At 42.6% G+C, this 21471-nt stretch overlaps 1 protein-coding gene across 5 annotated transcripts in view; it reads right to left on the minus strand.

Moving 5' to 3' along the window:
• LOC137621537 (uncharacterized) overlaps nt 1-21471 on the minus strand; it is a 165596-nt gene that overhangs the window by 73076 nt on the left and 71049 nt on the right. For all 5 annotated transcript variants that reach the window (XM_068351908.1, XM_068351911.1, XM_068351912.1 and 2 more), the window contains one exon: nt 13295-13417. In XM_068351908.1, the coding sequence (XP_068208009.1) occupies nt 13295-13417 (123 nt within the window). The remainder of the gene's footprint in view (nt 1-13294; nt 13418-21471) is intronic.

Raw genomic sequence — 21471 nt, forward strand, 5'->3', positions numbered from 1 at the left:
AAGTTGGAGAAAGCATAATAAATCGATAGTGAACCCTCGTTCATCGCGGTAGATAGGTTCCAGACCCGGCCGCGATAGGTGAAAATCCGCGAAGTAGTGACACCATATTTACCTATTTATTTAACATGTATATTCAGACTTTTAAAACCTTCCCTTGTACGTAGTACTGTTAACAAACTACCCTTTAATGTACAGAACACTTAATGCATGTACTAACGTACCCTAAACTAAAACAGGCACAAATATTAAGGGCGACTTTATATCATGCGTTTCCTAAACACGCCAAAAAGCATGATAAAAAATGGCAACCAATGTTTTGTTTACGTTTATCTCTGATTATAATGAAGAAACAAACGCATTTACACATCTGTGTATAGGTTAGTTTCTGCATCGATTATATTGATTATTCAGTACAGTATGTTGATTTGGATATTACTAATGTTTTACTTAATTTTTCTTAGGACTTCCAAATGAAATGTTTTTCTTTATGACGCCGCCTGAAACGACGGCGTCATAAAGTACGCTCAGTAAACAAACTAAGGAATTTAACGCGCATGATGAAAGTGATAAATAATGATATTACAGTAAAAGCTTTAATAAAATATGTTATTACAAATATTATTTACCGTATCTATATAAAATCATACATATGTAGCAAAGCAGGAAAACAATCTACGAGAGAGAGAGAGAGAGAGAGAGAGAGAGAGAGAGAGAGAGAGAGAGAGAGGGAGTTGTTTTACATACGTAAATGTAAATTTTAAACAAAAAAAAAAATAGCCCCATTTCATATAAAATAGATTACAAATATTTTACTTTATCATATTACAGTAGTCTGTATAATACTGTAAAGTTCAGTACAGTATGTTGTTGTTAAAGTCGTGGCGATGAAATTCTCACGAAACAAAAACACGCCATTTGAGTACAACAGCTGATTCTCTCTCTCTCTCTCTCTCTCTCTCTCTCTCTCTCTCTCTCTCTCTCTCTCTCTCTCTTCGTGTTATACAATACTTACATTTAGATGAAGAAACTAAAATTAGTTTTCTTAGTGTCAATTAAATACGAAACGAAATAATTAGGCCGAGTCTACATCCATTTCAATCATAGCTAAAAATACGGCATCCGATTTCATCAGCAAACCACTATTTTTTTGGGAAATATCATTTTATTCTAGAAAATTGCCGCTCTTTAAATAGTTAATTGCACATTAAGAAAGCGTGTACATTTGTTTTTAAATTTCGGGTTTGTTTTAAAAATCGAGTATTGTTGACTTCTTTTTTTTTTTACTTTTGGCTGTGATTAGATCAGCTGTCATCTAGCTGCCGCTCTTGAGTGTGTACGAATACACTAACAAAGTATCATTTATACCATTTCTTAACTTATTCAAACCGTCTACAGTATACAGTTGATATTACATAAGCACCAATGTGTTATAACCTATCAAATTTTTTTGTTTATTACATTTAAACTCTCTCTCTCTCTCTCTCTCTCTCTCTCTCTCTCTCTCTCTCTCTCTCTCTCTCTGTGGGCTACTTTTCACTACCTCCCATTCCTTACCTCTCTCTATCTCTCTAACAAATGATATCTTTGTTGCTCCTCAAAGTTTCATTTATATTGAAAATCAATCACGATTCAATTTTCCTTACTTTCTCCAATCTCGCACCATCGGTCCCATCGCGGTATTTTCGATATTTCTGGAAAATCCGCGATATATGTATATACATGGGTTATGAAAAAAAATCCGCGAAGTAGTGAATCCGCGATGGTCGAACCGCGAAGTAGCGAGGGTTCACTGTAAATCCAAGAATTTGCGAGAAACACAGGGAAAAACACTGAGTTGTTGAGCTACGCAAAAAGGAATACAGATGGCGCCGTGAGCGGCGCAATGCACGCTTACGAAACGGGAGAGGAGAGATACCTTGCGAGCGGCTCTCCTTTTCTTTCTCGTTTTCGTTTTCTTGCCAATTGACCCCTTCGAAGTGTTATCTCTGTTCGGGGTGCAGATTGCCATGTGGCGTGTCAAGAATACGTCCTCTGATATTTCGCGATATCCCTGGTTCTTTTATTAGGGATATTCGCTCCAGGAGTTAGAATTCTGGGTACCTTAAGGTAAATTCTCTGGGAATATCGCCGTAGTTGTAATATACCCAAAGAAGCTACCCTATAGGAACTTCCATCAGGACGACATGGCTTGAGCCCAAAAAGGCTTTTCAGAATTTTTCTGAAATGGGTTAAGCAGACGTCATCGAATTGCGAAACTACAAGGCAAACCTGAAGTTTCTGTGGGTGATACTTATCAATGAAGTCAACCACGTGTTGATGATGTGCTAACATCTCTTTTATTGCAGCCGAACTCAAGATGTGCTCTACCTCCTCGATCTTCTCCGACTCACTCAACTGCGCTTGGAACTCATCATTCTGCATGACATGCATCTCCTTGAGTTCCTCGGTGGTGAGCTCTTCATGATGCTCCTCGACGAGTTTGGTGATGTCATCATCATCGACCTCCAGGCCCATGGACTTGTCAAAGGATACAATTTCTTCTACCTCTTCCTCTATGACAAGCACAGGTTCATGTTCGGGGCCAAAACCTTCAAAATCTCTGGGAGAAACAGCATCAGGCCAAAGCTTCTTCCAATCTGTATTCAGTGTCCATCGAGTTACTCCCTCCCAAGCCTGATCTATGATCCAGCAGTGCACAATATTGAAATGGCTCCTCCAAAATTTACGCAAAGTTAAGTTGGTGCTTTGCGTGACATTAAAGCACTGCTTAAATAAGTGCTTGGTGTACAGCTTCTTAAAATTAGAGATGACTTGCTGGACCATGGGCTGGAGGATAGGGGTGGTGTTCAGTGGAAGATACAGCACTCTGATAAATTTTAACTGGTCGATGATATCATCTTCGAGTCCTGGGGAGTAAGTGGGAGCATTATCCAAGCAAAGCAAGCACTTTAAAGGCAAATTCCTCTCCTGAAGGTACTTCTTGACAACAGGGCCAAAAACTTGGTTTACCCATTCAACAAAGAAGTGCCTAGTAACCCAAGCAACAGAATTAGCATGCCAGAAAACATGCAGCATGTCCTTATTGACTCTATGTGCCTTAAATGTCCTAGGGTTTTCGGAATGATAAACCAATAACGGCTTGATTCCCCGTTGGCGTTGGCACATAGGGCAAGAGTCAACCGATCCTTCATAGGCTTATGTCCAGGCATTTTCTTCTCCTCGGCGGTGATGCATGTTCGACTAGGCATTTTTTTCCAAAACAGACCAGTTTCATCATAATTGAAAACTTGCTGCTCTACGTAGCCTTCACCTTCCACAATTTTTTCAAACTTCTTAACAAAATTGTTATCAGCCTTGGTGTCCAAACTTGAAGCCTCTCCGTGCCGAACAACTGAATGAATCCCGATCCGTCTTTTAAATTTCTCGAACCAAATGCAAGACGCCTTGAATTCCTCCGTCGTAGGATCGATTGAACTCTCCCCCGCGTCACCCCCAGAGCCCGCCACCGTCAAGTCACAATAGATAGCGCTGGCCTTCTCGCAAATGATAGTTTCAGTGATCAAATTGTCAACAATCTTTGTCCTTTATCCCTATTAACAAAAGGCGTTCCATCTCTTCCAGGGTAGGGCTGCGACGTTTCAAAATAATGGTGATCCCTTCAATGGTTTGACTGCTTTAATGGCTGCCTTCTGCTTGATGATCGTCGAGATCGTAGACATATTCCAGCCCTATTGTTTAGCAAGATCACTCACACACACACCGTGCTCAAGTTTTTCTACAATTTCTTGCTTCAATTCTAATGAAAGCATTGTCTTCTTCCTTTTCTCACCACTACTAATACCTGTACCAAAACTAAGCTTCTTAGGATCCATGATTATACGTAAAATAAAAAATGAAACTTGAAAAAAGTGAGATGAATAATAAGCACTGTTAATAATAGACCGAACAGGGTACAACCACACCATGCGCACGAGAAGAGAACTGACCGACGCGACGCTCACTGGCGTCCCTCCGACGTGCTCCCATCTACCAGCGTAAACAAGAAACTACGAACGACGCTTCGAGAAAATTCTTGACGTCGGGTGTCCTGACAAGAATTCAATCGAATTTTACGTTGGATGTTGGAACAATCGAATGTAAAGGCAATCGTATGTAGAGGTTCCACTGTATCTGTAAAATTTTACCATTATTTCATGATTTTAGTTTTCAAACCTCATAGACAGCATAAAAAAGTTTGAGGAGAATCTCTTGCTTGAGGGTACACTTGGGCACACTATTCTAACTATTTTTCTTCTTGTTTAATTAAAGTTTCTATAGTTTATATAGGATATATTTATTTCAATGTTGTTACTGTTCTTAAAATATTTCATTTTCCTTGTTTCCTTTCCTCACTGGCTATTTTCCCTGTTGGAGCTCCTGGACTTAGAGCATCCAACTTTTCCAACTAGGGTTGTAGCTTAGCAAGTAATAATAATAATAATAATAATAATAATAATAATAATATTAATAATAATAATAATAAACATACAACAAAGAGTAATCTTACTCATAAACATAGACATTAAAAAAATAAACCAATAACTCCTTTACGTCGCTTCAACATACTCTGTTTTACCCAGCTTTATGTTGATTTCTACGCTGTTTAATACGGGTTGTATGAATCAGATTTTTACAGTTAGGCAGATATGCGAGAAATATTTAGCAAAAGGTAAGGAGGTGTATGTTGCGTTTATGGATCTGGAGAAAGCGTATGATAGAGTTGATAGGGAAGTAATGTGGAATGTGATGAGGTTATATGGAGTTGGTGGAAGGTTGTTGCAAGCAGTGAAAAGTTTCTACAAAGGTAGTAAAGCATGTGTTAGAATAGGAAATGAAGTGAGTGATTGGTTTCCGGTGAGAGAGGGGCTGAGACAGGGATGTCGCCGTGGTTGTTTAACTTGTATGTTGATAGAGTGGTGAGAGAGGTGAATGCTCGAGTGCTTGGACGAGGATTAAAACTGGTAGACGAGAATGACCATGAATGGGAGGTAAATCAGTTGTTGTTTGCGGATGATACTGTACTGGTTGCAGACACAGAAGAGAAGCTTGGCCAATTAGTGACAGAATTTGGAAGGGTGTGTGAGAGAAGGAAGTTGTGAGTTAATGTGGGTAAGAGTAAGGTTATGAGATGTACAAGAAGGGAAAGTGGTGCAAGGTTGAATGTCATGTTGAAGGGAGAGTTACTTGAGGAGGTGAATCAGTTTAAGTACTTGGGGTCTGTTGTTGCAGCAAATGGTGGAGTGGAAGTAGATGTACGTCAGCGTGAATGAAGGATGCAAAGTGTTGGGGGAAGTTAAGGGAGTAGTAAAAAGTAGAGGGTTGGGCATGAATGTCAAGAAAGTTTTGTATGAGAAAGTAATTGTACCAACTGTGATGTATGGATCGGAGTTGTGGGGAATAAAAGTGACGGAGAGACAGAAATTGAATGTGTTTGAGAGGAAGTGTCTAAGGAGTATGGCTGGTGTATCTTGAGTAGATAGGGTTAGGAACGAAGTAGTGAGGGTGAGAACGGGTGTAAGAAATGAGTTAGCAGCTAGAGTGGATATGAATGTGTTGAGGTGGTTTGGCCATGTTGAGAGAATGGAAAATGGCTGTCTGCTAAAGAAGGTGATGAATGCAAGAGTTGATGGGAGAAGTACAAGAGGAAGGCCAAGGTTTGGGTGGATGGATGGAGTGAAGGAAGCTCTGGGTGATAGGAGGATAGTTGTGAGAGACGCAAGAGAGCAGGCTAGAAATAGGAATGAACGGCGAGCGATTGTGACGCAGTTCCGGTAGGCTCTGCTGCTTCCTCTGGTGCCTTGGATGACCGCGGAGGTAGCAGCAGTAGGGGATTCAGCGTTATGAAGCTTAATCTGTGGTGGATAACGGGGGAGGGTTGGCTGTGGCACCCTAGCAGTACCAGCCGAACTCGGAGTCCCTTGTTAGGCTGGGAGGAACGTAGAGAGGAGAGGTCCCCTTTTTTGTTTCATTCGTTTGATGTCGGCTACCCCCCAAAATTGGGGGAAGTGCCTTAGTATATGTATGTATGATTAACTCATTTAGATAGTTAAACAATTTTCAATTCTCTATTTGGTCTTGTAAGAATATTCTTAATATTCAAACATATTATGAAGGAAGAAGCAATGTGCAACTGAAACGGAGGGCACCATGCTTTATTCCCTTACTCACTAGCTTAAATATGTTATTTTTATTATAAAATAAATTTTTGAATATACTTACCCGGTGATTATATAAGCTGCAGCTCTGCTGCCCGACAGAAAAACTCTACGTTCAAAATCCGCCAGCGATCGCTATGCAGGTAGGGGGTGTACTTCAACAGCGCCATCTGTCGTGCAGGTACTCAGTACTCAATGTAAACACAGAACTCAATTTTCTCCTCGGTCCACTGGGTCTCTATTGGGGAGGAAGGGAGGGTCCTTTAATATATAATCACCGGGTAAGTATATTCAAAAATTTATTTTATAATAAAAATAACATTTTTCAATATTAAACTTAGCCGGTGATTATATAAGCTGATTCACACCCAGGGGGGTGGGTAGAGACCAGCATTAATTGTTTACATTATTATGAGCTAAGGATTTTGTATTTCATTTTAGCAGTTATTCAAAATAACAAACATAAAATAAATAAGTACCTGGTAAGGAAGTCGACTTGAACAAATACTCTGCCTTTTTTAAGTACGTCTTCCTTACTGAGCCTCGCGATCCTCTTAGGATGCTGAGCGACTCCTAGGAGCTGAAGTATCAAGGGTTGCAACCCATACTACAGGACCTCATCAAAACCTCTAATCTAGGCGCTTCTCAAGAAAAGAATTTGACAAGAAAGAACTCACTTTCTTTATCTGTAAGGCAACACCAAGGGGCTGTGCAAGATAACACAAAAATGTTAGAAAACACAGTGTTGTAACAATACTATACTATAGTTTTCTCCCAAAAACAACAATAAAAAACATTTCAAGAGAAAGATTAAAAAAGGTTATGGAATTAGGGGAATGTAGTGGTTGAGCCCTCACCCACTACTGCACTCGCTGCTACGAATGGTCCCAGGGTGTAGCAGTTCTCGTAAAGAGACTGGACATCTTTAAGATAAAAAGACGCGAACACTGACTTGCTTCTCCAATAGGTTGCGTCCATTATACTCTGCAGAGATCTATTTTGTTTAAAGGCCACTGAAGTTGCGACAGCTCTAACTTCATGTGTCCTTACCTTCAGCAAAGCATGGTCTTCCTCATTCAGATGGGAATGAGCTTCTCGTATCAACAGTCTGATATAATAGGAAACTGCATTCTTCGACATAGGCAAAGAAGGTTTCTTAATAGCACACCATAAAGCTTCTGACTGTCCTCGTAAAGGTTTAGTTCGTCTTAAATAGAACTTGAGAGCTCTAACAGGGCATAAGACTCTTTCTAGTTCATTTCCAACCAAATTTGAAAGGCTTGGAATATCGAACGATTTCGGCCAAGGACGAGAAGGTAGCTCGTTTTTGGCTAGAAAACCAAGCTGTAAAGAACATGTAGCCGTTTCAGATGAAAATCCGATGTTCCTGCTAAAGGCGTGAATCTCACTGACTCTTTTAGCTGTTGCTAAGCAAACGAGGAAAAGAGTCTTTAAAGTGAGATCTTTAAAGGAGGCTGATTGTAGTGGCTCGAACCTTTCTGACATAAGGAATCTTAGTACCACGTCTAAATTCCAACCCGGTGTAGCCAAACGACGCTCCTTCGAGGTCTCAAAAGACTTAAGGAGGTCCTGTAGATCTTTGTTGTTAGAAAGATCTAAGCCTCTGTGACGGAAGACTGCTGCCAACATGCTTCTGTAACCTTTGATAGTGGGAGCTGAAAGAGATCTTTCCTTCCTCAGGTATAATAGGAAGTCAGCTATTTGGGTTACAGAGGTACTGGTCGAGGATAATGATACCGACTTGCACCAGTTTCGGAAGACTTCCCACTTCGACTGGTAGACTCTAAGAGTGGATGTCCTCCTTGCTCTAGCAATCGCCCTGGCTGCCTCCTTCGAAAAGCCTCTAGCTCTAGTGAGTCTTTCGATAGTCTGAAGGCAGTCAGACGAAGAGCGTGGAGGCCTGGGTGTACCTTCTTTACGTGTGGCTGACGTAGAAGGTCCACTCTTAGAGGAAGAGTTCTGGGAACGTCCACCAGCCATTGAAGTACCTCGGTGAACCATTCTCTCGCGGGCCAGAGGGGAGCAACTAACGTCAACCTTGTCCCTTCGTGAGAGGCGAACTTCTGCAGTACCTTGTTGACAATCTTGAACGGGGGGAATGCATAAAGGTCTAGATGGGACCAATCCAGTAGAAAGGCATCTATATGAACTGCTGCTGGGTCCGGGATTGGTGAGCAATAAATTGGGAGCCTCTTGGTCATGGAGGTTGCAAAGAGATCTATGGTAGGTTGGCCCCATGTGGCCCATAGTCTATTGCACACATCCTTGTGTAGGGTCCATTCTGTTGGAATGATTTGACCCTTCCGACTGAGGCAATCCGCCATGACATTCATGTTGCCTTGAATGAACCTCGTTACTAGAGAAAGGTTTAGATCTCTTGACCAGGTGAGGAGGTCCCTTGCGATCTCGTACAACGTCATAGAATGGGTCCCTCCTTGCTTGGAGATGTACGCCAAGGCCGTGGTGTTGTCTGAGTTCACCTCCACCACCTTGCCTTGAAGGAGGGACTTGAAGCTTTTCAAGGCCAGATGAACTACCAGTAGCTCCTTGCAGTTGATATGTAACGTTCTTTGATTCGAGTTCCAAGTTCCCGAGCATTCCCGACCGTCAAATGTCGCACCCCAGCCCGTGTCCGATGCGTCCGAGAAGAGAACGTGGTTGGGGGTCTGAACAGCCAGGGGCAGACCCTCTCTGAGGTTGATGTTGTCCTTCCACCAAGTCAGTGATGACTTCATCTTCTCGGAAATGGGGATCGAGACCGCTTCTAGCGTCTTGTCCTTTTTCCAGTGAACAGCTAGGTGAAATTGAAGGGGACGGAGGTGCAGTCTCCCTAACGAAATGAACTGTTCCAGGGATGAAAGCGTCCCTATCAGACTCATCCACTGTCTGACTGAACATCGTTCCTTCTTTAGCATGTTCTGGATGCATCCTTGGGCTTGACTTGTTCTGGGGGCCGACGGAAAAGCCCGAAAAGCTTGACTGTGAATCTCCATCCCTAAGTACACTATAGTTTGGGATGGGACCAGTTGGGACTTTTCCATATTGACCAGGAGACCCAATTCCTTGGTCAGATCTAGAGTCCACTTTAGATTCTCCAGACAGCGACGACTGGAAGAAGCTCTTAGAAGCCAGTCGTCCAAATAGAGGGAGGCTCTGATATCCGCTAAATGCAGGAATTTGGCAATATTCCTCATCAGCTTCGTAAATACAAGAGGACCTGTGCTTAGGCCAAAGCACAGGGCTTGAAATTGGTAGACAACCTTTTCGTAAACGAATCTCAGAAAAGGTTGGGATTCTGGGTGGATGGGGACGTGAAAGTAAGCGTCCCTTAGGTCTAAAGAGACCATCCAGTCTTCCTTCCTGACCGCTGCTAGAACAGACTTTGTGGTCTCCATGGCAAACGTCTGCTTTGTGACAAAGACATTCAGCGCACTGACGTCTAGCACCGGCCTCCACCCTCCTGTCTTCTTTACCACTAAGAAGAGACGGTTGTAGAAGCCCGGGGATTGATGGTCCCGGACTTTGACTACCGCTCCCTTTTCTAGTAAGAGAGACACCTCCTGCTTCAAAGCTAGTCTCTTGTCTTCCTCTCTGTACCTGGGAGAGAGATCGATGGGAGACGTTGCTAGAGGGGGTTTGCGTACAAACGGGATCTTGTACCCTTCTCTGAGCAACTTCACAGATTGTGCATCTGCGCCCCTTTTCTCCCAGGTCTGCCAGAAGTTCTTGAGTCTGGCTCCCACTGCTGTCTGAAGAAGGTGGCAGTCAGACTCTGCCCTTAAAGGACTTGGTACCTTTCTTCTTCCCACGTCTCCCTTCGGCACGAGCACCTCCTCTGCTGGAGGCTCTGCCACGAAAGGGCGGAATGAATCTGGACGCTGGAGTGTCCATCCTGGGTCTAGACAAGGTAGGCAAAGGGGTGGCTTTGCGGGCAGAGGACGCAACCAGGTCATGAGTGTCTTTTTGAATCAAGGAGGCAGCAATCTCCTTTATCAAGTCCTCTGGGAAAAGGCACTTTGAGAGAGGAGCAAACAGAAGTTCCGATCTCTGACACGGTGTTACTCCAGCTGACAAGAAAGAGCAAAGGTTTTCCCGTTTCTTGAGGACCCCGGAAACGAACGAAGCCGCAAGCTCACTGGATCCGTCACGTATGGCCTTGTCCATACAGGACATAATGAGCAAGGAAGCTTCCTTGTCAGAAGGGGAGATCTTCCTGCTCAAAGCTCCCAGACACCAGTCCAAAAAGTTAAAGACCTCGAAGGCTCTAAACACTCCTTTCAACAGATGGTCTAAGTCTGAAGGAGACCAACAAATCTTAGAGCGTCTCATGGCCAGCCTGCGGGGAGAGTCTACTAGACTTGAGAAGTCGCCCTGGGCAGAGGCAGGAACTCCCAAGCCGAGAACTTCTCCCGTGGCATACCAGACGCTCGATCTGGAAGAGAGTCTCGCAGGGGGAAACGTAAATGCTGTCTTCCCAAGGTTCTTTTTGGACTGCATCCAATCTCCTAAAACTCGTAAAGCTCTCTTGGACGAGCGGGCGAGGACGAGTTTCGTGAAGGCAGGCGCTGATGACTGCGTGCCTAAAGCGAACTCAGACGGAGGAGAGCGTGGAGCCGCAGGCACAAACTGATCAGGAAACATCTCCTTGAACAAAGCAAGAACTTTTCTAAAGTCCAAGGAGGGTTGCGTGGTCTTGGGTTCGTCGATGTCCGTATGCGGGTCGTCAATGTGTGCAGCGTCGTCATCATCAGAGAGTCCATCATCTGAAAACTGAGGAGGAAGCGGCAAAGGAGTAGCAATCGGCTGGTCAGCTGAGTCCGGCAGCACGGGTGCACGCGTGACTGAACCGGACGCAACGTCATGGAACTGTTGCCCAGTCTGTGAACTGGCAACAACCATGGCAGCACGGGGACGCAAAGCGTCTACTCCAGACTGTCTAGTCTGCTGTGGGCGAGTAGAGGTAACCACACTGGGTTGCGGAGGTTGACGCACCGCGTCAAAACAAAACAACTTAGGTTGTTGTTGTACCTCGCGAACGTCAACGGAAGGTTCCGTGCGTCGCTGAACGTCAACATGCGGCTGGCAGGGTACACTGGAACGCATGGGTGGCGGGACTCTCACAGATGGAGTGCGGGAGAAGGTAGCCTCAGCGTCCACCGGACGCACAACCGTGGTTGGTTGTAGGCTAGAGGTTGGTGCAGCGTCAACCTTCTCCGCACGAAAGTCCTGCATCAATGACATTAACTGTGACTGCATGGTCTGCAGCAAAGACCACTTAGGGTCTACAGGAGCAGGTGCGGCAACAGACGGAGTTACTGCCTGATGCGGTACCGCTTTGCCTCTCTTAGGAGGTGAGCAGTCGTCGGAAGACTGCAGCGAGTCCGAACTGACCCAGTGGCTACAACTGGGCCGTTGGACTTGCGCGGAAGGGACCGACTTGCGCTTAAGAGGCCGCGAGACCTTGGTCCATGGATTCTTATGAGAAACCTCTTCCGCAGACGAGGAATAAATGGGCTCTCTCGTCTTCGTGTGGGTGGGGCGATCTTGGGTAGATACGCCCGAAACCAAGGAGGGAACGTCTGTTCGCTGATTAAAGCCTCTCGAACCCTTTGGTCGTACGACATTGCTTCTCCCCTGGGCTTGGGAGCATGCAAGAGGTCCCGGACTGGGAGGACGACAGGCACGAACAGACGAACCCTCAAGCGCAACACTATCCACAACACTATCCACAACACTACCACTCACTTTATCACTACCCACTGCACTCTTACACTTCAGCTCCTTGACGTCTGCCATGAGCTGGTTACGGTCACTAGCCAAAGACTCGACTCTCTCACCCAGAGCCTGAATGGCACGCATCATATCTGCCATCGAAGGTTGTTGAGTGCTAGAAGGGGGATCAGGAGCAACCACTACAGGGGAAGGAATAGGTTGTGGGGCATGAGGAGAGGAAATATCAACGGAGCGAGATGAACTTCTCCTGACTCTATCTCTCTCTAGCCTACGTGAATATTTCTGGAATTCGAGAAAATCGAATTCCGAAAGCCCAACGCATTCCTCACATCGATCTTCCAATTGACAGGTTTTATCCCGACAATTGGAACAAACGGTGTGCGGATCGATAGAGGCCTTCGGAAGACGCCTTGAACAGTCCCTAGCACTACACTTTCTGTATTTAGGGACTTGAGAAGGGTCAGCCATTTTGAATTAGTCAAAGGGGAATTCAAAAAACTATCCAAAGTCGTCAACAAATAATCCGATATCAACAAAAAAATGCAAGGATGTATTGAAGATAACGTCTGCAAAGCGAAAGCTCAAAACTAGAAATGTGTACTTCACCAAAATATGTGAAAACCAATCCAGTAAGCAACAGCGAATTTAGTAGGTCTTGCCGGTGGCACGACAGAGAGAAAATTGAGTTCTGTGTTTACATTGAGTACTGAGTACCTGCACGACAGATGGCGCTGTTGAAGTACACCCCCTACCTGCATAGCGATCGCTGGCGGATTTTGAACGTAGAGTTTTTCTGTCGGGCAGCAGAGCTGCAGCTTATATAATCACCGGCTAAGTTTAATATTGAAAAATCAAAATGCCCATACAGTATGTAACAGGCAAAGGAGCAGGGCTTCAACTTCTTACCACATGACCCTAACTAACTAAAATATTAACAATTCAACTGATTACCTATTTGATACCAATTCAGTTGGCTTTATCACTTTATTATAGTAAAAACTAATCTTTTGCCATGTTTTTTTAAACAATTTAGCACATACCTTCTTAAACCAGACAAAGACATACATTTAAAATTTTCCAAATTCTACTATCAGAATACCCATTTCAAAATTTTTAAATTGAGATGGAGCAGAAGAGGCCTGTAGACAACAATTAGAGGAAGGTCTTGATATTAATAGGCCCGTGATGTGTTTCCCTAATAGCACCTCCTATATGGTCTTATTGAGAGAGAGAGAGAGAGAGAGAGAGAGAGAGAGAGAGAGATAGAGAGAGAGAGAGAGAGAGAGAGAGAGAGAGAGAATGCTTAGATAACGTAATCAAATGTATAAACAATTAGTTATACTCACTTCATCTTCTTCAGCTAAATTTTGACCTCCAAGTTGTGACTGAATGGTTGCTAGTTTTTTCACAACCATAGCCTCCTTCATTTTCCTCTGACAATTCAAGAATTCAACATGCTTCATTCCACCCTGAAATGTGAAAAAAACATAAGTAATTTGTATTTTTCCTAACTATAAAAAGCCAAGTCCTTTAATTGGAGTACATCTTTAGTGAAGCTGGAATGGTCAACTATTGACAGGTGGTTTTGGGGAATTCCTACCCTCCTGTCAATCACGATGACTAGCATTTTTGACATTCAGGCTGAGATTTGCGGGGTGACTGAGGCAGGATCTTTCAGCGTGGCTGAGGCAGGATGTGTACCTTAAAAGATTCAGGTTTGTATAGTTTGGAAAAATAAAAATTAATCTAAAACTTGTGATTTGTTCCTACAAAAATACAAAACATCATCCTTAAGAGGGATGAAGTCCCTACAAACCAATTTCTGGCTGGTTCAACTTTTCTGGGAATTGTCTGAGAACAAGAGTAAAAGTAATGACTGCCAGCCTCTTAACAGTCTAGGCATTAAGAACACCACAGGAGTTAATTTAGGCCCATACCAAGATAAAAATATTCTTGATCACAGGAAAACCTATACCCTCATACAGGATATGTTGTACGATTGTATTCAACATATATGTGAGAAATTAATTAGAATTCATTTTGGCCATCCTCCCCCTCATCTAGGAAGATGGAGAAAATATTCATTCACAGATCTTGTCTGAAAAAAAGGACCCTCGGTTATGAAGCTTACCTGCATCTGACAGCTGGTCCAGCTCAAATCAGCTGCAACTTCACAACAAGAGTGGGAAAAAGTAGAAGGCCAATCATTCAACCTTTCATTCTAGGCTTATGTTCTCTTCCTCTTGTCCCGTGAGGGAGCTAGGCTGGCTACATAACCTGAGTAGCCACACCAGGACAAAGGGTAAAAATATCCCACGACTTGTGGAAGGTAAAAGTTGTTTAACATTTTCAAACTCCTGTCTTTATGGGGAGTGATTCTAAACAATTGAAACAATGTTATTTTGGGGTAATTTCAAACTTAATCTACCTTTTTGCTTTCAACTAAATTTCTTCATTTAAAAAGTATTTTAAAGATAATTCTATATGCTACATTTATTCATAACATATTTTTTTATCAATCCTCTTTTTTAATATGTATTTTTTTTTCATACATATGGGGATTTTTCATATATAAGTTTGGATGATTTAAAAAATCCCTTCTATAAATTATCATGACATAAAATTTCCTATCTTTTAATATATTGATGGTAAAAATTTGTCATTAAGAAAAAAATAGCTTCAAATTTTCTCTGAAATTTCATGTTTTGAGATATTGGCCGTCAAAGTTTTTTTCTTATAGAAATCTTCTCATCGACTTTATTAGGGACTAGTTTGGGGTTTTAAGGGTAATTATACCTCACCACTGGGGATCATAAGGACATAAAGGGATTTTGACGAAGGAAAAATCTATTTCTGGGTCGATCTGTGACGGCCGGTGAAAAGGGTCCTTCTTTACACTTTTCTAATATAAATCTTCCAAATATACTAGAGAAAGATAAAAGCATGGAATGCAGAGGTTACTACCCTCGCGCGATCACCTTGTTGGTGTCGTGTATTTAACAAGGGCGTGTGAAAACCACTATTCATAGGCTGTCTTCCATTTAGATAATCCCTTCATCAAAGGGGAGGGCCGTGGCAGGCCCTAGAGAATACAGTTGGGCTACCCCACCGACACCTACTACTCGCGCTCTCCAGGTCATCCTTCTGTTTTAGACTTGCCCGCAAAGTCGATAAGTGTTTTGCTCAGTGTTTTTCGCAAGTGATTGTCATTAATTCAACATGACTGACGTTACTACTTCACCTTTACCAATGTTAAGTACCATAGTTTGTTTTGACAGTTTATTTCAGTACCGGGCATTTGTTCTATTTCCAGTATTGTGGATTTAAGTTTTGGAAGCGGTTGGCCTGCCTCGGTATCGGCAGCCATTTTGGGTATTGTTCGCTTCGGTAGTTTTTCAAGTTAATTTTGCCCATCTGGTACTCTGTCATCTAGGTTATATCACTTACGTTTTATGACCAATTTTATTATCATTATTTATTATTAGTTTTTACTATGGTATTTATTTGCTAGCAAGTCCAATTTGGACCTACGAAGAATAGCGATTTAGTCTTTGTTATAGTTACATAATCCTTATATTTCAGAGTTATTTATTAAACAGAGGTGAGCACCACCCCTCAAATTTAGAACTATATACAATTCATATACCAAATGCCTACACATGAATAAGGCATTGCTAACATATTTCTAACTCCATGATCCTTTGGCCAAGATGAAGGATAGCTGCATCTTATGGTTTCATGAAACCAGAACAAAACAGTTCTTGGATATCTCTCTGATGATCCTATCGGTGCTAAGTATGTCTTAGGTGCTCAGGCCTGAAGCACCAAGTTCTCTTATAATTGCACTGAAGAGCTCTCACAGGACAGAGAAGCAAGTCATCCTGATCACCTCTAGATGCCTCCTGAAGCGAAGAGATGGAGAAGAGACTCAAACCTGGAATAATAGACAGTAACTATGTTAAGGCCACAAACTTAGGAACATAACTAAAGGAAACGTCCTTTCATACTACAGAATGACTGTCTGATACCATTCTAAAAGGCTCGTATGGGGTATGTATAAGAAACTTAAGAACATGGGTCCCATCCAACTCTGGGGGTCTGAGTTCTTGGGGTAGGCAAAACTCCTTGAAACTACTCATGAGCACAGAAAATTTCTATGAGGAGGAAAGGTCTAAGCCATTCAGTCAGAAAAACTGGCTTAAGGCTGTTTTTCACCGCTTCCCTTGGTAGACATGTGCAGGTATCCAAACATTTCCCGTGATGTGCCTCACAAAAACCCTTCCTATTGGAGATGCTGTGTTGTCTCCACTCATGGAGTGCAAGTGGTTCCATCGAGGGATGATACATTTGCAGGTGGGGCTCACAGAAAAGTGGGCTATAAGGTTTAAGCTTTCATCACCTCAGATTTGGATGCCATTTGGTATGCAGCCACCTGGGAACCATCAGGGTCATCATGAGATCCAATATCATTAACACTCTTGCTGATAAATCAGCAAAAGGGAGGAAAGGTGTACCCATATAGGTTGTACCTAGGGTGTTGAAAAGTGTCATCAAACACCACCCAAGGGTCTGGAACTGGGAAGCAGAACACTGGCAAACAGATCAATAGGGGGTTATCACAAAGGTCGGGGAGTCTTTACGCAATCTAAGGATGAAAATACCATTCTGAAACTGCAACCTACCCCCTGGCGACTCACCATGTCTGATAGGACATTTTCCTTGCCTGAAATGAACCTTGTTAACGGCTCTATAATATTGTCCACTGCCCAAATGTGTACCTAATTCATCAACTTGCAAAGATCATATGAGATTGTGCCTCCTTGCTTGTTGACATATGATATGACAGTACAGGTACTGTAGTGTTGTCATTCATCAGAAATGCCGAGTGCACTATGAAACACTTTGGGAAAGCTTGCAATGCAAAGAATTCTGCTTGCATCTCCATCAAACTGATTTACAAGTGCTTTCTCTCTGGAGACCACACTCCTCAGGAGGCTAGGTCTCTCATGTATGCTCCACCCCTCCTTGGATACATCAGAGTAGTTGATTTCGATCCTGAAAAAATTGCCTCTCTAAAGAGGCCAGGACCAAATCTCAAAAGGCAAATAAGATTTGAGAGGGCTCCAATCCAAGACATCATGACAACACTTATGGAATGATGGACAGTCCAAAGCACAAGGCTTTGTACTGGTATGCTACTCCCCAGGATGAAGCAAAGGCACTTTCTGTAGAACTGATGGATGGGTATTTGAAATTATGCTTCCTTCAGATTCACTGAGTGCATGAAGTCTTCCTTTCTGATGACAGACTGCACAGTACTTGCCATCTACATGGTGAAAGAAGTTTGATAATCAAACTTATTCAGTGGTGAAAGGTCGATGACTGGTCTTCAGCCACCAGTCAACTCCACCAGGAAGAGCCAACTGTAGAACCCCAGAGATCCATCTAGAATGACTTTAACTGCATACTTTTCCTTCATCCCCTTCACCTCTGCAACCAAATTTTGAAGCACAATTGATATGCATGGAGGGAAGGATAATAATCGAAGGGTAGGGGATATTTGTTCTGAAGCGCATGGAAGTCTTAATTGGGCTTTAGAGACAGCCGAAGCAATCTTCAAAGCTGATACAAACAGCAAGGCAAAATTGCACCAGCTGCCTTCAAAAGGGATAGACTTATGAAAGAAACTGCATGGCGGATCAGGAAGTCATGATCAGCTTCCTCCACTTCTCCACCATTGCCTCTATGTCTTTCTGAAGAAGAAGAAACGTAGCCTTCAGCACTGAGCCATTCCTTACAGTGTCTCTTCCTGACAAAATTGCCTGGAGAATCACAAAGGTACAGCATTTATCCTCTTCTAGAACCACTTGGCTTATGGGTTACCTAACTAGTGTGTGCCATGAAGGTCACCCTTTTCACCTGACAGGTCTTACTTCCTGTACTTCTCTAACAAGCCAGGATTTGGCAAATCCTGAGAAGTAGCAAAGTAAGGGAGGGCACAGGATCACTGGTCAATCCCGGAAACCACCACGAGGCTGGCTATGGAAGAGGTTTCCTTGGCCTTAGACTCAATAGCTGAAAAAACTGTGCTTCTGGTCTTGAGTCTCCACTTGAATTCCTAGCAATAGAGCAGAAACTGTGTGATCAACTGGAAGAGGAGATGGGTTCACTGCCTTAGACACATAGAATTTCCTGTCAAGAGAGTAGGTAAGCAGGATCTTACTCAACCACTAGAACGAAGTGAATCTTCATGTCAAGGCCACATGAGCAAGTTCAGACCATGGCAACTCCAGTGAGATCCTTGATTCTTGAGGGGTGCTGAAATCCCAATCAACAGCCATAGATCCCACTTTCACAGGAACTTCAATAGCCTCTCCAAGTTCACTGCATTCACAAAAAGTGCAAGAACACATAAATTGAACACTCAGTCTCAGGATTCTCCATCTCTGCCGGCGCAGGAACTAAGTTAAGGGCCTCGGGAATGTTGAAAACCTGAGACTCCTCCTCTTTTGCAAAGGAGGCAAATCTTTCATTTTAGAGAACACACGCTCCTGACCAAGAAAGGAACCAGGAATATGCATTGAATAGGCTAAAGGTGCGCATAATAAAGTATTGTACGATTTCCCTCATTTTCAGAAACAGAGCTACCTCTAGCACTCATTCCCCCGGGGAATGACACAGCACAGTGTACTTTAGTCTCTGTGGTGCATGCTGAGTGCAGGTATGTCATATACTGTACATAATGGTCACCAGGTAGTGAAGGGCCTTGGCACCAATAGTGCATACGTGATCTAAATCTCAGTGCTCGTAAAAGCATTGAGAGCAGTCCTAGGTGGTTAGCGATAGAACTTCCTGGCGCAAAGCATGGTCACACACGAAAGAAACAGGTGACAAGCGATCAAGCTCCCTAACAAAAGTCACAAGGAGAATGATCAAATGGTGACCGATCATGAGGAGAATGGTCAAATGGTGACCGATCACCAGGCGACTGATCATTCAGTGATCGATATCGAGGCAGCATACCAAACCGTTTACGAGGAGACCGAGGACTGTACTCCCCATAGCACTCAAACAAGAGAATGTTTCGTCACTTATAAAATCAAGGAAATCGATTGTTGGTTCAGCTCTCCTCTGGTTCTATATCACGTGTGTTTGGTGGAACCTCATACAATCCAGCTTCCCTCCAATACCGAAGTATCTCTAGGGAGAGATTGTGGTGTTCTTCATTTTCCCAGAAGTAAGAGAAGAAGGGCAGTGTCCATTGTCCTGACTGATAGTGTACACACTCGGTAAAGTAAAAGAGCCCGCTCCTGTACCAAGTAACCTTGGTACCACACTGTCTATCTGTCATATGCGAAGAAAGAGATCTGTCAGTCTCTCACGAGACTCCTGTTGATCGTTCTTCTTTAACTTCTTAGAAACAGCAGCGTCTGAAGAATATAGCCAAAAAAATGTGGAAGATACATGCTTCTTCCTACCACCCTTCTTTGGAGTCAAGGTCTACGTAGGTAACTGATGAGGCTTAGAAGAAGGAAGAGGAGAGGGGTCTCTTTAACAGCAGTGTCAAGACCACAACCAGCCAGTACCTCCATAGGTGTAACATGGAGGCAGGACAGTCACTGCAATGGCAGCCTTAAAAGTCATGAAGGTAGCCAAAACTTTCAACAGCTTTCCAAAGAACAGAGCACCAGCCATGTCCTAGGGAAGTAACAACTTCCTTACTTTAAAGTTATCATCATCAGTCTGAACAGCAGAGGAGTGTTACCTTTATTCCCGAAAGATGATGATATTGCTTTGAGGAATCCCTCCCTACTTCCTCCAGCAGATCTAATCCTAGGGGAACCCAAAGAAGAGACAGCAGAACAAGAAGCACCTGAAAAAAAGAATAAGCTAGCAAGCTTCTTCCCCATTAGCATCAGCGTAGTCAAAGGTAAATCTGAACTCTTTCTCAACCTCCTCCTCTGTAATTTCCAACCACTGTAAAGGAGGCGACAATGTATACTCCACAGTAGGATGACCAGGAACAGTCATGCCCCCTGCAAAGATCACAACACAAAAGATAACGATGATCAACATAGACTTTGATAACCTGCCACATTTCTTACTAGCTTTACCCAGACACTGCCAGATATCCTTACATTTCTCTAATTCTTCTGCATAAACAAAATAAAAAATGAATGGCCAAATTTGTTGGAGCCAGCAAGTGTACATCCATACTGCTTGCAACTAAAGCCAAAAGTGATAGTTTTGATGACTGACAGGTAGACGGGACTCCTCTCACATCATCTGTCCACCTGTCTGCATTTAACTAACTTGTTAAAGTTTTAATGGGATTTCATTTTCATTGAAGTTACACTCCTTATGAAAGACGATGGTTTGCATCGCAGGTAAGAATAAATTCAATTGCATGAAAGTTTGATATAAATACAAAACATACTAAAGTCAAAACTTAAAACAAAACAAAACTGATTCTTTAGTCAAGGACGTGCATGAGTCACATAAGAACTTTTTTTTTTTGAGTAGCTAATAGAAAACAAATGACAAAATATATCCCTCTTCTTTGCCTTATGTCTAAACCTTGGACCAGCAAACATTATTTATTGAGCCAAAATGTATCTGAAGCTTTGGTAGAAATAACAAAGGAGATCCAAGTTCCTATCAAGCCTAGCCTACGGCCCTTTTCAGACACTAAATTACAGTAACTCCCATAGCTTAAATTCATGTGTTAAGATTCCGATTCTTGAATATGCATACAAGACATAAAAATTTTGCAGTATTGTATTGTACTTATTACTCTCGGTGAAATCTCCAACATAGAATTAAAGATCTTGGTTTCCAAAGCGAGTCAAGTACAATGTTATAAAGAATTAAAAATCCAACAAAGGCATAAATCAGTGTTGCCATTTTTACATGAATCTTCCATTTCTGGGATAAAGCTAAAAAGGATATTGATATTTATTTTCAGCAGTACAGCAGTATACAAGTAAGCTAACTGATAATAAAAATGATATTTTAATTATAAAATAAATTTTTGAATATACTTACCCGGTGAATATATAATAGCTGCAACTCTGTTGCTCGACAGACACATACATAAAAAACTCGCAGCGATCGCTATACAGGTTGCGGGTGTGCCCACCAGCGCCAACTGTCGGCCAGATACCACTCTCGATGTAAACAAAACCTTCAATTTCTTCTCATCCCACTGCGTCTCTATTGGGGAGGAAGGGAGGGTCGTTTAATTTATATATTCACCGGGTAAGTATATTCAAAAATTTATTTTATAATTAAAATATCATTTTTAAATATTTAACTTAGCCGGTGAATATATAATAGCTGATTCACACCCAAGGAGGTGGGTAGAGACCAGAGTTAAATATGTTTACATCATATAAGCTAAGAGTTTTTTTATATCATTTTGACAGTTATCAATATAACAAAACCAAAATAAATAGGTACCTGGTAAGGAAGTCGACTTAGACGATTACTCTGCCTTGTAAGTACTTCTTCCTTACGGAGCCCA

The sequence above is a fragment of the Palaemon carinicauda genome, chromosome 28 (assembly GCF_036898095.1).
Source record: "Palaemon carinicauda isolate YSFRI2023 chromosome 28, ASM3689809v2, whole genome shotgun sequence".
Taxonomy (NCBI): domain Eukaryota; kingdom Metazoa; phylum Arthropoda; class Malacostraca; order Decapoda; family Palaemonidae; genus Palaemon; species Palaemon carinicauda.